Source organism: Balaenoptera musculus, chromosome 15 (genome assembly GCF_009873245.2).
Source record: "Balaenoptera musculus isolate JJ_BM4_2016_0621 chromosome 15, mBalMus1.pri.v3, whole genome shotgun sequence".
NCBI classification, from domain to species: domain Eukaryota; kingdom Metazoa; phylum Chordata; class Mammalia; order Artiodactyla; family Balaenopteridae; genus Balaenoptera; species Balaenoptera musculus.
Genome location: NC_045799.1, coordinates 83,823,582 through 83,835,597, shown reverse-complemented (window position 1 = coordinate 83,835,597; position 12,016 = coordinate 83,823,582). Strand labels below are relative to the sequence as shown.

The 12,016-nt window shown below is 53.1% G+C and overlaps 1 protein-coding gene across 3 annotated transcripts; it reads right to left on the bottom strand.

The window, feature by feature from the left end:
* Positions 1-301: 301 nt before the first annotated feature.
* On the bottom strand, positions 302-11,911 carry C15H7orf26 (chromosome 15 C7orf26 homolog). 3 transcript variants are annotated; one of them, XM_036826697.1, is made up of 6 exons: positions 11,429-11,911; positions 10,763-10,984; positions 8,530-8,695; positions 5,631-6,155; positions 4,798-4,837; positions 302-1,126 (listed from the first exon to the last, which is right to left on the bottom strand). In XM_036826697.1, exons 1-6 carry the CDS (start codon positions 11,618-11,620, stop codon positions 925-927), a joined length of 1,347 nt encoding a protein of 448 aa, XP_036682592.1. In that variant the 5' UTR covers positions 11,621-11,911; the 3' UTR covers positions 302-924. The 3 variants fall into 3 exon arrangements, with proteins under 3 accessions (XP_036682592.1, XP_036682594.1, XP_036682593.1); XM_036826699.1 differs by having other exon boundaries at positions 302-602; XM_036826698.1 differs by lacking the exon at positions 11,429-11,911 and adding an exon at positions 11,188-11,386.
* Positions 11,912-12,016: the final 105 nt, after the last annotated feature.

Below are 12,016 nucleotides of genomic sequence, written 5' to 3'. Positions count from 1 at the left end.
TGGTTATCTTTCCTTCCTCGCCAAACCAGTAAGTGAGAACTCCGAGCAGATACCTTCCAACCACGTGCTGGAGAAAACTCCTGAGGCCTGAGTTCTGTTCCTGAAGGAAGAAAGGAGCCGTAACTGAAGCAGACAGGCCCTGGGTGCCCCGCACAGGGTGGGGAGCGTCTGCAGCGTTTCTGCCAAAAGGAGCGCCTACAATTGTATCCAATCTTCTCACCAGGATTGCTGCGGACTGGGGAGGACATTTCCGAGGCTCACGGCTACTAAGTTTTTAAAATACAGTCCACAAAGTCTATGAAACTGTTTAGAAAAAGTTTATTTGAACATATGGAAGGAAAACTTAGAGACCCCAATAAAACAGAGACGTTCCTTTCCCCACTGATGGGGGCCACGCTCACAGGTTCCCCTGACCCGTGGGGACCAAGTGCTGGGTGAGAGCTCGCCATGCCAACGGTTCAGCCGCGCGCTCCTGGAGCCGTGGGAGTGCCTTGTGCTCCTGGCGGGACACAGCCCGTCCACAAGGAGGGAAGGCAGACACGTGGACTCGCAGGCGCCGCTCCTCCACCAGCGCTCCGACGGCACAGGCTCAGGCCGTGCGTCTGCAATGACACCCCAGACCACAGGCTCACAGCCCTGGCAGCTTTTACAGATGCCCGCATCGCTCCGCAGAGGGCTGGACGTTTCCTTTCATCGATCCCATCTGGACTTTTACGAATGAGACAGGTAGGAGGCGCCTGGACGGCGACGTCGCAGAACTTCCGCCAACGACCCGGTTCTGCGGCTCTGCGGCTCTGCGGCGAGGAGGGGCCGCCTGGCTGCCCCCTGAGCCCTCGCCTATGGATCGCTCATCCTTTCCGGGGAAGGCTTCCTCCAACCAGGCGTGGAAGGCACGGGGCCACTGAGCGGTTCGCGGGGGCCAGCCTAGCGGATGGGCCTGAACGGGAAGGTCATGCCTGAGATGAAGGTGTGCCCGGGGTGCGTGGGCAGGGCAGGGTGGGCGGCAGGGTGGGCCGGCACAGCCCCGTAGCCCAGCGGGGGGGTGTGGATGTGAGGGTAGAACCCGGGAGGGAGCGCCGCGTGCGGCGACTGCGGCACGGGGCCCGAGATCACCAGCTGGAGAAGGCTGCAAACACAAGGAGAAGGGTTAGGGTGCGCTGCTGCCAACGGGGATGTCCGCCCGACCCGTGGTGCTACGTGGTGGTCCTTGCTCCTGGGCCGGGACAGACACCAAGTTTCCAGGAAGGACAGAGGGTGGCTCGCAGCTGGGTAGCAGCAGGAGGGGGTGACCTGGAGGCGGCGGGATGTACTGACAGACTGGGGCCCGGAGAGGTGAGGGGCCGCGGTGGGAAAAGCCAGGATCCTGCCGGCAGCGATGGGGAGGGAGAGAGGGGGCCTGTAGTCCACAGAAGCTCTGGACACAGCCTTGGCATCTGTGGCTTGGGGACCATGCAGGTCAGCATTGGTGTCAGCCTCACCGGTCCACACCTTCAGGGGTTGTGACTGAGGAGCCAGAGCAAAAAGGACAGAGGGCCACACTTCTCCAAGTCATTCCTAATGACTGAGTCCTAACTGAATTCCAAGCAAAGCCACACAGAAGGTGGCTTTTCACATGACCCTGACGTCCGGAGTCCTCAGGAATGGCCCCGGACTGGACCCAGCCCTCACCCACTTTCAGGGCCCCCTCCTGCCCCACTCCCACCCCCACGAGCCTTAGTCCTCCCCTCCCCACCCCCCTCCCACCCTGGCCTACGCTCTGCTCTCTGTGGTTCAGCACATCAACAGCCTCTGCCTCCAGGAAGTCCTCCTCCCTCCTGAATTCAATGTCACCTCCTATGCTGGTCCCTTCTGAGACCCCTTGAAGAGCTTCCTCTCGTTAGTCTCATCCTATCTAACGCCACCCTCCCCTCTCAGCACGATCAGCAAAGCGTCCTAACTTTCTCACCACCTCTAGCTTGTCCGGACTCAGCCCGGAATAACCAACTCCCCCGGTTACGCCCCTTCAGGTCAGAGGGCTCCTCCCCAGCCCTGCCCTGCCCCCGGATCCCCGGGCCTCTGTGCTTTGCTCTCCCAGCCTCACCCAGGGCCGTGGCTCCGGCTGGGTCCTGTCTCTCAAGTGTCTACACTGTCCCTCCACGTCACCAAACCCCGCCTGCCAGGTCCCGTTCATGCCCACCACTTGCCCCTCAGCTTCCCGGTCCCACGAGGCCACACCTTCCCCGCATGCTGTCCTGCTTGGCCCAGCGAAAGCCCACCCCCCCGGGCCACTTCACCCTTGGGGGGACTGACTACGGTTGGCTGCTTCCTGGAGCTCTGAGACGAAGCAGGGGGCGGGCCTAGGTCTCTGGCAGAGTGACCCTCACGCTCTCCCACCCCCCAAGTACAAAGTCTGGTACCCTGGGCCCCCAGGAGGGGCTCAGGCAGTAAACCCAGGTGTGAAGAAAGCTGGTGCCTTTTAGTGGCTTGAAGCTCTTCTGACTCTTTTCACTATGTTTTAATAACTACTACGGTTTAATAACTCTGGGTAAGAAATTCAAGGAAAATAAGCAAACAAATAAGTAAGTCTAAGGAGGGAATACTGTGGAGGCAAAATGTAGGTCACATGCTCGTCTGAACCTGCACACCCTGCCACGGAGAGAAGGGGTTTCAGGAAGTTTCTGGTCTAGTCCAGAAGACAATAAACACAAAAGGAACAATCAGAAATCAAAGAGGTAGTCCAAGCGACTGTGGGCCACTCTTTCCCCACGTCAGTGTCAGGCTGCCCCCGGGGGACTGGGGCCCAGGGCTGTACGTAGGAGCAGCAGCTACAGGCCCCTGGGGGGGGGGGTCCCTCGGGGCTGTCAGAAGTTCCAGCGGATTCCCACGGGGACCCCTAGTTATAACACTAAGATGATAAACGATTCATACCCTATCACTATTTTAATGCCCTGAAAACATTAAACATTAAATAAAAGCTGTGCACAAAGAAGGAAAAGGTTACAAAGGGATTAGTGCAAGGAGGTGAAGAGGTGCCACTTGCACTGACGATGTCCTCAGACACAGGAGACTTTCTTGGAGGGAAGAAAGGAAAGAAGGAAGGGACGGAGGGAGGGAGACAAAGGAACAGTGTGGGCTCCCGAGGGCGAGGTGGCCTCTGCACAAGCTGTCCACCCCGCTGATGTCACATCTCAAGGTGGACCATTTTGTTGCTCCAGAAACCCCCGTTTAACCACCCCGATGCCTGCCTGGAGCTGCCTGCCCCTTAGAGCCCGACGCCAAGCTCCCGGCCCTCTGGCTGCAGCTCCTCTCCTGTCAGCCCGGGAAGTAGCATCTGGCCCATCTCCTGGCCTCAAATTAAGCCTTTGCTCAGCCTGCCACACCTGCCCCACTCCCGGGCCCCGGCAGGGCTGGTGGGTCAGGCAGTGGGCGGCACACACGGTGCCGTGGGGCCCGGTGGGCACCCACCAGGCGGTGGGTGCGGCCCAGTGCAGCCCCTCTGTCCGCACTGTCTGCCAACGCCAGCCCTGGAGCCCCACTATCCACCTTAAAAACCAGTGCGACCCTCTGAAGAAAGAACTCAGCTGTTTTCATTCCTGTAAACACTGCCCAGGTGCACACAGCAGGGAGCAGGGGAGTTCTGCCTTCAACTATAAACATCTCCTCACACGGTGGCCACAATTACTATTTTTAGTGGACACATAATATTCCATCCTTCTGATGTATCACTACTAACTTACTAAGTATCCCTATGCTATGGGATGGTTAGCTTGTTTCTGACTTTTTGCTACTGATAAGACTGCCTTTGCATGAAACATTTTTGTGCACATAGCTTTTTGCTTCTTAAGATTCAGTGAAATTAATTTGATTAAGAGAAACTCCTGTTACACAAATAACAGTAAAAGTGACAGTAGCTAACACTTAGGTTATTTACATATCAAGTACCATTCTAAGTGCTTTCTATGTTTTTACTCAATTAATCCTCACAAAAATCCTACCACAGGAGCAGGGCGGGGGAGGCAGGGGGACCTGAGGCAGGTAGTACTGTTTTCTTGATTTTATAGAGAAAACAGAGGTAGTGGGAACTCGCCCAAGGTCTTACAGATAGGAAGCAGTAGGGTTGGAATTCTCACCAGAAGCTGTTACGACCACACAGTTCCTGCTTCTCACCACTATTACCACTGCTTCCCCCCAAATTAGAACAACCACCACCACTTACGGAGAGACTCCCGTGTGCTGTGGACAAAGAACTCTGCAAACACCACCTCGTTTAAACCTCACTACAACCCTGTGAGGCAGGTGAATTACGGTCCCCATTTTACAAGGGGGGAAACCAAGGCAAGAGTCAGCCCCGGCGTCACAGCAAACCACAGACAGAACCACGCTCAGAACCCGGTCTGTGCCACCCGAGACCAAGGCTCTGGCCTAACCGACACAGTATTTCCCGAAGGGCTGTGCAATCAGTGTCGCCAACAGCGCGCGACGTCACCACAACACACACGCACGCTGACTTAGGGAGCAGTAAAGGACCCCCAAGTTCGCTCCGGCTTCTTCCTTGACGCCCAGAAGGACGGCCACTTTTCTTACCTCGTTGATGGACCCCCTGCTTGGGCCTCCTCTCCTGTGTTATGCTATCACATCCACTCCCCCACTTACTGTCAGGTTCTGGGGGGCCCCTTATTCACAGAAGCTCTAGACCCTACAGACCAGCTCTCCCCAAGAAGCCACGGCAAGGGGTCCGCCCTGCCTTGCACCCTCCCACTCCTGCACCCACCCCCGCCCCCGCCCCCGCCCAGCTAGAAGTCTTGGGAGGGCACTTACTTATTATGGGGCAGCCGGGAGCACAGGGTTCTCAGGTCATCTGGAATGAAGGAGACACAGAATTAAGGAAGGGCCTGGAGATGCCGAGGTGAGAGGTTTGCTGATGTTCAAGCGTGCCAGCGAGACAGTAACGGTAGCTCACGCTCAACTTCCTAACATCGTTTAGAAGCTGGGCTCTCTTTTTCTTCAATTCTTGCTTTAACACACGCCCTCAACAGAAGACAACACTTAGGAAAGGGGGCAGCTCTACTGGCAATTTGTCAGATGGCTGGGAAAAGACCCAGAGACAGGAGATCAGACGCCCAAGGCTAAGAGCGAGATAAGAGGGAAACCCATCTCCAGGGACGACTGCACGGGCCTCAGGCAACGTCTGTGAGCCAGCAGTCCAAAAGCAAACAAGTGTGTCGTTAGCATCAGATCATTCTTCTGGGCGAGTTCAAGCACTGAAATGCAGAATTAAGGAGCCCTCTGAACAGGTGATGGGAATGTTTCCTGCACTTAAACAGGTGCATTTCATTGTATGTAAATTATGCCGCAACAGAAAAGAACTGCAGAGAAAGAAAAGATGCCCTAAGAGGAAGGAGATTAAGCCATTATTATCTACGCTCTGGAGGCATCCCCAGGCCTGGGCAAAACAGCCAGGAGACACCCAGATGCCATGGCCACAGGATTCTAGCTGGGCGCATCCTGCGACTTCTGCCCACCTCCCCTGCGTTCACTGAGAGGAAAGACGTCCTAAAAGCGGAGAACAGTCCTTGTCCAGGAGCCCCTGTTTTCCTTCCGACGGGCGGTGGTGACCCGCCCCAGGGAGGCCTGGCCAGGCAATCACTCACCTCTCGTGCACAGCAGGGCGCCAGAGGCCATGGCCACCTGCAGAGCCTGGGCCAGCCGGTCCAGGGAGAGCTCGATCTCCTGCGAGGCGTTGAGGGGGTTCAGTTCATCCGCCAGTCTGTTGATCTCCTCCACCAGCGGGACCATGTGGTCAAAGAGGATGAGCCCCAGGCGGCCGTACAGGTTCTTCTCAGTCAAGTGCCCCTGGAGCATCATGAGGACCTGCAGGACGCTGAGGTGGAGCTTTGAGTACAAGAGGTGGGAGTCTCTGTCCAGCCCCGCCGAGTCCTTGGTGACTTTGGCAGTGACGTGGCCATTGGCTAAGGGGGGTTTCTTCTTCCTTTTGTAAGCCAGAGGGGCCTTCACACACCAGCGGATCAATCCAGTGAGCGGGGTGAGCTCTAAAAATCCTATTGGGAGATTGGCTGCGATTGGAGTATTTAAAAAAGTGATGAGAATCAACCTCGGGTCCTCACAAATCCAGTTGACAATCATCTCAAGCAAGTCCAGTGGTGGGATGAGATCGTCTGCAAAACAAAGTCAGAAGGGTCTTCAGCCCCACGGACAGGAGACGGGGAAAGGCGGACCTTCAAGCTCACAGTACTCACCACCCGACATCCAGACGACGCACCTCTGTCCTCACCTACCCTCTGTCTCCTTTCCTGGAACGTCCCCTCCGAGAGGGCTAGGCTCTCATCCGACTTAGGAATGCCTGGCCATGGTTGGGCTCAACACGTTAAACCAACAATGCCCTAGAACTCCATTATGCCTTGTGATCCTATGTGTCAATTTAAATAAAAGTCCACTATCTGTGTCCAGAACTACCACCCCCACACTTCCTCCCTTCCCTTGTGAGTAGGTTTCATCCCTGTGTTTGGTGTCCCCTCAGCGGTGCAGTGACAGCTACGGTGGCCTTCAGGGAGCAGCTCAGAGGCCAGACGACGATCTGTCAGCTGCCAGGAGCCATCCCAGCCCCAAACCTGGAACCTCTAAGCAAGGCCTGGCCTCCTGTGATCCCTGAGATCTAGTACATTCTATGGCAAGACAGAGAACAGTAATTATAAAATCAAAAGTTGACATTTATTCTGAGTTTATGACATGCCAGGCACTGGGCTAAGTCCTAACACAGATGAACTCACTTAATCCTCACACAAACCATCTATTATATAAAGGATGAGGAAACTGAGGCACAGAGATGTTAAATCATTTCCTCCAGACTCACTAAAACTACGTGGTGGGCCCAGACCTGACCCCAGGTGGCCCAGCTCTTACCACTAGGCTACACCGCCCATCCTGGGGTCAGCGGACACTGCCCTTAATCTGTCTGTGTGCGTGGGAGCGGGTCCCCAGCCTCCTGCCTCTGGGGCTGTGCACCCCTCAGCTCATGAAGAAGCTGGGGATGACGGAGCCCCTTCCAGGCTGCTGAAGTCCAGAGCCAAGTGTGAGAGAGAGTGAGGGGCAGAGTGAGCCCTGTGCTGGTGTGACGTCTCCAACTGCTCTTGCTCAGGAGACACCGGCCCTTCCCCTGGGATTGTCTACTGTCTGGGCACTAACCCACGCCCTTCCCTTCTGCTACGAAACGACGGTAGCAAGAGGGAGCAGTTGTCGTCTGTGACCTTTACTTGGCAAAATAAACAGTGGTGACCCTGTGTCCGGCCCCTTGACTCCCCGAGACGTTTCTGTCTGGGACACGCCAGTCTCAGGCCCACTCCTCCAGCAACCCAGCCCCTCCCCCGCCCCACACACATCTAGCTGGGGCATCTCCGGAGCCTGAAGGCGGCATATGCACACATGCTGTGTACACGTGTGCTCGGTGAGCTGATCTCCCTGTGCTATGCGGCTGCTTCCCACTAGCTATCTATTTCACATTTGGTAGTGCATATACGTCCATGCCACTCTCCCACTTCGTCCCAGCTTCCCCTTCCCCCTCCCTGTGTCCTCAAGTCCATTCTCTACGTCTGTGTGGGAACTATTTTAAAAGGACCAAAGTGACATAACAACTATGTATGAGCCTTGACTGGATCCCGAATTCTCCTGGTCCCTCAAAAGGGGGGAAAAAGGCTATAAAAGACATTATTGAGACGATCAAGGAAATCTGAACAACGGCTATATATGAGATAAAAGTATTCTGTCAGTATTTAATTTCTTACATGTGATAATGATATGATGTTTGTGTAAGGGAATGTTCTTGTTCTTAGATACACATTTAAGTACTTGGTACCTGACACTGGCAACAAACTCAAGGGTTCAGGAAAAAAAAACTTGTGAGTGTGTATGTGGAGAGAAGGGGAAAGAAAGAGAGAGCAAAAGGAAAAGAGAAAAAAAAGAATATATGGCAAATGTTAATAACTGCTGAACCTCGGTGAGAGATACACAAACCTTTGTTGTAATATTCTTGCAGCTTTCCTGAAGTTTTGCAATTTTTCAAAATAAAAAGTCAGGAATAAAAAAAGCAAGTCATGGGGACTTCCCCAGTGGCCCACTGGTTAGGATGCTGTGCTTCCAATGCAGGGACCACGGGTTCAGTCCCTGCTTGGGGAACTAAGATCACACATGCTGAGTGGTGTGTTCCACAAAAAAAAAAAAAAAAAAAAAAAAAAAAAGCAGGTCCTGTCTGGGGAGAAAGCCACATCTGTCCCAGACACCAGACCCTTGCTTATTAGCTGTCTGCCACCTGGACCATTCTGAGTCAGGCAAATGGGACTCACTAAGGAAAGTTCCCTGTTAGCAAATTCCAGAGGTGCAGGTGGCCCATCCCTTTAGCTTTCAGCCTGAAATAAAATACACATTTCAGAGAGAAAAGAAAAAAAAAAAGGCCATCCGCTGGCTGGGTGTTCAGTGCAAATATAACTAGCAATCGGCCGAAGCCTCTTTAAGGGTAACAACCTGTTTAAAGTTTACCTGACGACAGGTCATACAGCGCAGTGACTGAGGTTACAAACTGGCAGCAGAAGCGAGGGCTGGCACTGAATATCTGCTTCAGCGTCTGAACGGATCCCGGCACCAGACAGCAGTAGTCATCCACGAGGGCCCTGGCTAACCGCACACAGTAGACCACAGGCGTCCGCTGGAAAGAAGCCACAGTCCACGTAACTACAGGTGTCGTGAGCCAGGAGACTAGCAACGATGTACACATGGTGAACATCAGAACTGGCAGAACCCCTTCCGAGAGGGGAAGAAGACGTTAACAGCTTACTTTGAAGCAGGGGTTGGCAAACGAAAGCCCACAGACCAAATCCACGCTGCCACCTGTTTTCGTAAATAAAGTTTTATTGAAACACAGCCCTGCTCATGTGTTTGCCTATTGTCTCAGGCTGCTCCTGCACTACAAGGGCACAGCTGAGTAGGGGTGACAGAGATCATATGACCCGAGGGACTTCCCTGGTGGTCCAGTGGCTAAGACTCCACGCTCCCAATGCAGGGGGCCCAGGTTCGATCCCTGGTCAGGGAACTAGATCCTGCATGTCGCAACTAAAGATCCCGCACGTGGCAACGAAGATCCCGCGTGCAGCAACTAAGACCCGGAGCATCCAAATAAATAAATATTTTTTTAAAAAAAGAGAGAGATCATATGACCCGAAAAGCCTAAAATGTTTACTATCTTGCCCTTTACATGAAAGGCCTGCTGACCTTTGTAGTTTACTTGGGAAAAAATCATTCCTGACTTCAAGTAAGGAAACGACAATTTTTGTAACCCTACAGGTGAGACTCCAAAGGTAAAAATTAACAGTTGGTACCACTTTGATGTGACTTAGGAGAGTCTGTGAACTATCACATAATTTAGAGCAGTACTTTCTCAATTTCTCCTACAATCCTTTCCTATTACGGATTCCGTTAATACTTTTAAACCCTACATCACCACCCTCCCGTCTTTTTCCTTCCCACTCAGATGCCCATCTGTAGCCACATTTAACCATTGCTCAGGATGCTACAGTTCCAGGGCTACAACACGGCCTGCAGGGCAAACTGCAAGGAGGCATCAGGCCAGATTGTTCATTCACGCACCAAACCAGCCATCTCCACCCTTTTCTCTGGAGGAAGCTGCAGCCCTACACCCCAGTGTGGCAAACCCTGACCCAAGCCACAAGACCCTTTCCTGTTAACATCTGCTTTCACTTTGCCAAAATGCCAGCACAACAGCACCATGAGAGATAAATGGAAAATTATATGATGAATTTCAAGATGCTAAACTTGACTTCATCAGGTTGTCAGGGCATAGAAGTAATCTTGACATTAAATACAACACACAACATTTATTCAGGTGTCCCAGAAATCAGAATGGTGGCCATTAAGGTGCAGATTCCCTTGAGATTTACCTGTGTATTACAAAGAATTTACCTGCTTATTACAAAGAACAAAATATATTTTTACTAACCAAATTTTAAAGATAAATAAGATCACAGGAAAAACATTTAAATAAATTGAAAAAAACCCAAATGATTTCAAACCTGGGAATGAAGCAGGTTTGAAAAACTGAATGTAGTAAATTTTGTTAGCTTAGCTGAGGATCATGTTAATCAAAAATTTGAGTTAATAATTACTCTAAGTGGATTATGAATTTTTCAACAACTCTGAGTAACAAAAAAGCAAAACAGAACAGATCTTCCAAAAACCTATCTAACACGAAGTCTACTATGAAAAGACTTTTTTTTTTTTTTTTTTTTTTAGATATTTGAAAACACTATAGAAGGCTCCTATGCCCATATCCATTAGGAGAGCCATCACCTTTGAAATGGCACCCTGGAACAACTCCCATGTTTACTGATCTAACTGTACAAAAAACAAGCAAACATTGCCACAGTTTGACACATAATGACCTTTTAAAAAAAAAGAATCCAATCTTTGAGACTGCATGCATAGCTGTTTTCAAAATCCTACCTTATTGTTTTCAACTAAGAAAAATGATTTTTCACTTATTCTGAAGATGGAGCCTTCATTTACCGTTACAAACTACTGTTTTCTCAAGAATGGTGATCACCTGTATATACAGGTGTGGGGTATCAGCATACAGGGCAGGAACATCAAGGAGATAACATATGGAAAAGACCTCTCTAGAAATCCAATTAAATTAAACTTGCTGACACGAAACACCTCTTCAGAGACTCTCAGGAGAAGGCTATCTCTAGAGACGTACCTGGAGCCAGGAAGCTGCACACTCCAACACTGGGATTCGACACACAGCCACTGCCATGGAGACCAGCTTTCCCAACAGGCTCATTCGGCTGTCATCGGCTTTGTTCCCTTGGGGGCTGAAAAGCGATGAGAAAATAATCTGCCGGACAGAGTCCTTGGTTTGCTCCTGGAAATAACTGCACATGATTTCAAGAAGTTGGAGCTCCTGAAGTGAATTCAATCTCTGTAAAACAAATCCAGGAGAAGCGATGAGAAATTCAGCCTATTAATTTCACACAGTGAGAAAACAGAAAACACTGGTTTCCCCAGGGAACTTTTCACCTCCCTAAAGCCCGGGTCCCACGGAGTAGAACTCTCTACTGTTAATCTCGAGAAATACCATTCTACGTCATTATGCATCACCCTAGGGGGCTCAGGATGACCTACAGCGGTTTGAGATTCTCGGTAACAGGCCTTTAAAGTCTCTTCCTTTAACACCATTGAGACATGGTTGTCACAAGCCCCGCAAAACGGGCATTTTGGCTGCTGCTGAAGGAGCAAGGCCAAGGGCGAGGACGGAGACCCCGATCCGAAGAGCGTTTGCGGTCTGGCCGACGCTTGTCACCGAGAAGGAAAAAGGAGCCGGAGTTTACTTATCGGGGACGCGGCAGCCGGCCGCCTGGCGCACCTTGGGCTGCGCGCCGCGCTCCTTGGGCACCTGGAACACGAACTCCTCGAGCAGCTCCACAGGGCCCTTGTCCACGATGGGCAGCGGCGCGCTCTGCAGCTGGCTGCTGAAGTAGATGTCCAGGTGGTACAGCACCTCCTTGGCGGCGCTGAGCGCGTCGCGGCGCAGGAGCGAGTGGCGGATGTCGCTCATGGTGCCACCTCTGCGGCCGGGGCGCCGGGAGCGCGGCGGGACTTCCGCCCCGGGCCCCGCGGACGCGCCCGCCGCTGCCGAGACAAAGAGGCCGCGAGCCGGCCTCCGCCCGCCGACCCTGGGCCTGGGCCGCGGAGCCCGCCCGCTCCCCGCTCCCCGTTCGGGCCCGCTCAGGGGGCCACCGCCGCCGCCAGCGGCCAGCGGGCGCCCCGAGTGTGCGACTCCCGCACCACCAAGAGCCCTGGGAACCCGATGCGGCGGAGTCGAAAGGCTGCGGATGCCTAGCGCGGCGACGGCGGCCCGCAAGGGCCAAGCGGAGGCGGTGGCGAGGGCCCGCCCCCTGAGGGCGCCCCCTGGCGGCTCGGCCCGCGGGCGCGGAAGGGCCCCGCCCCTCCC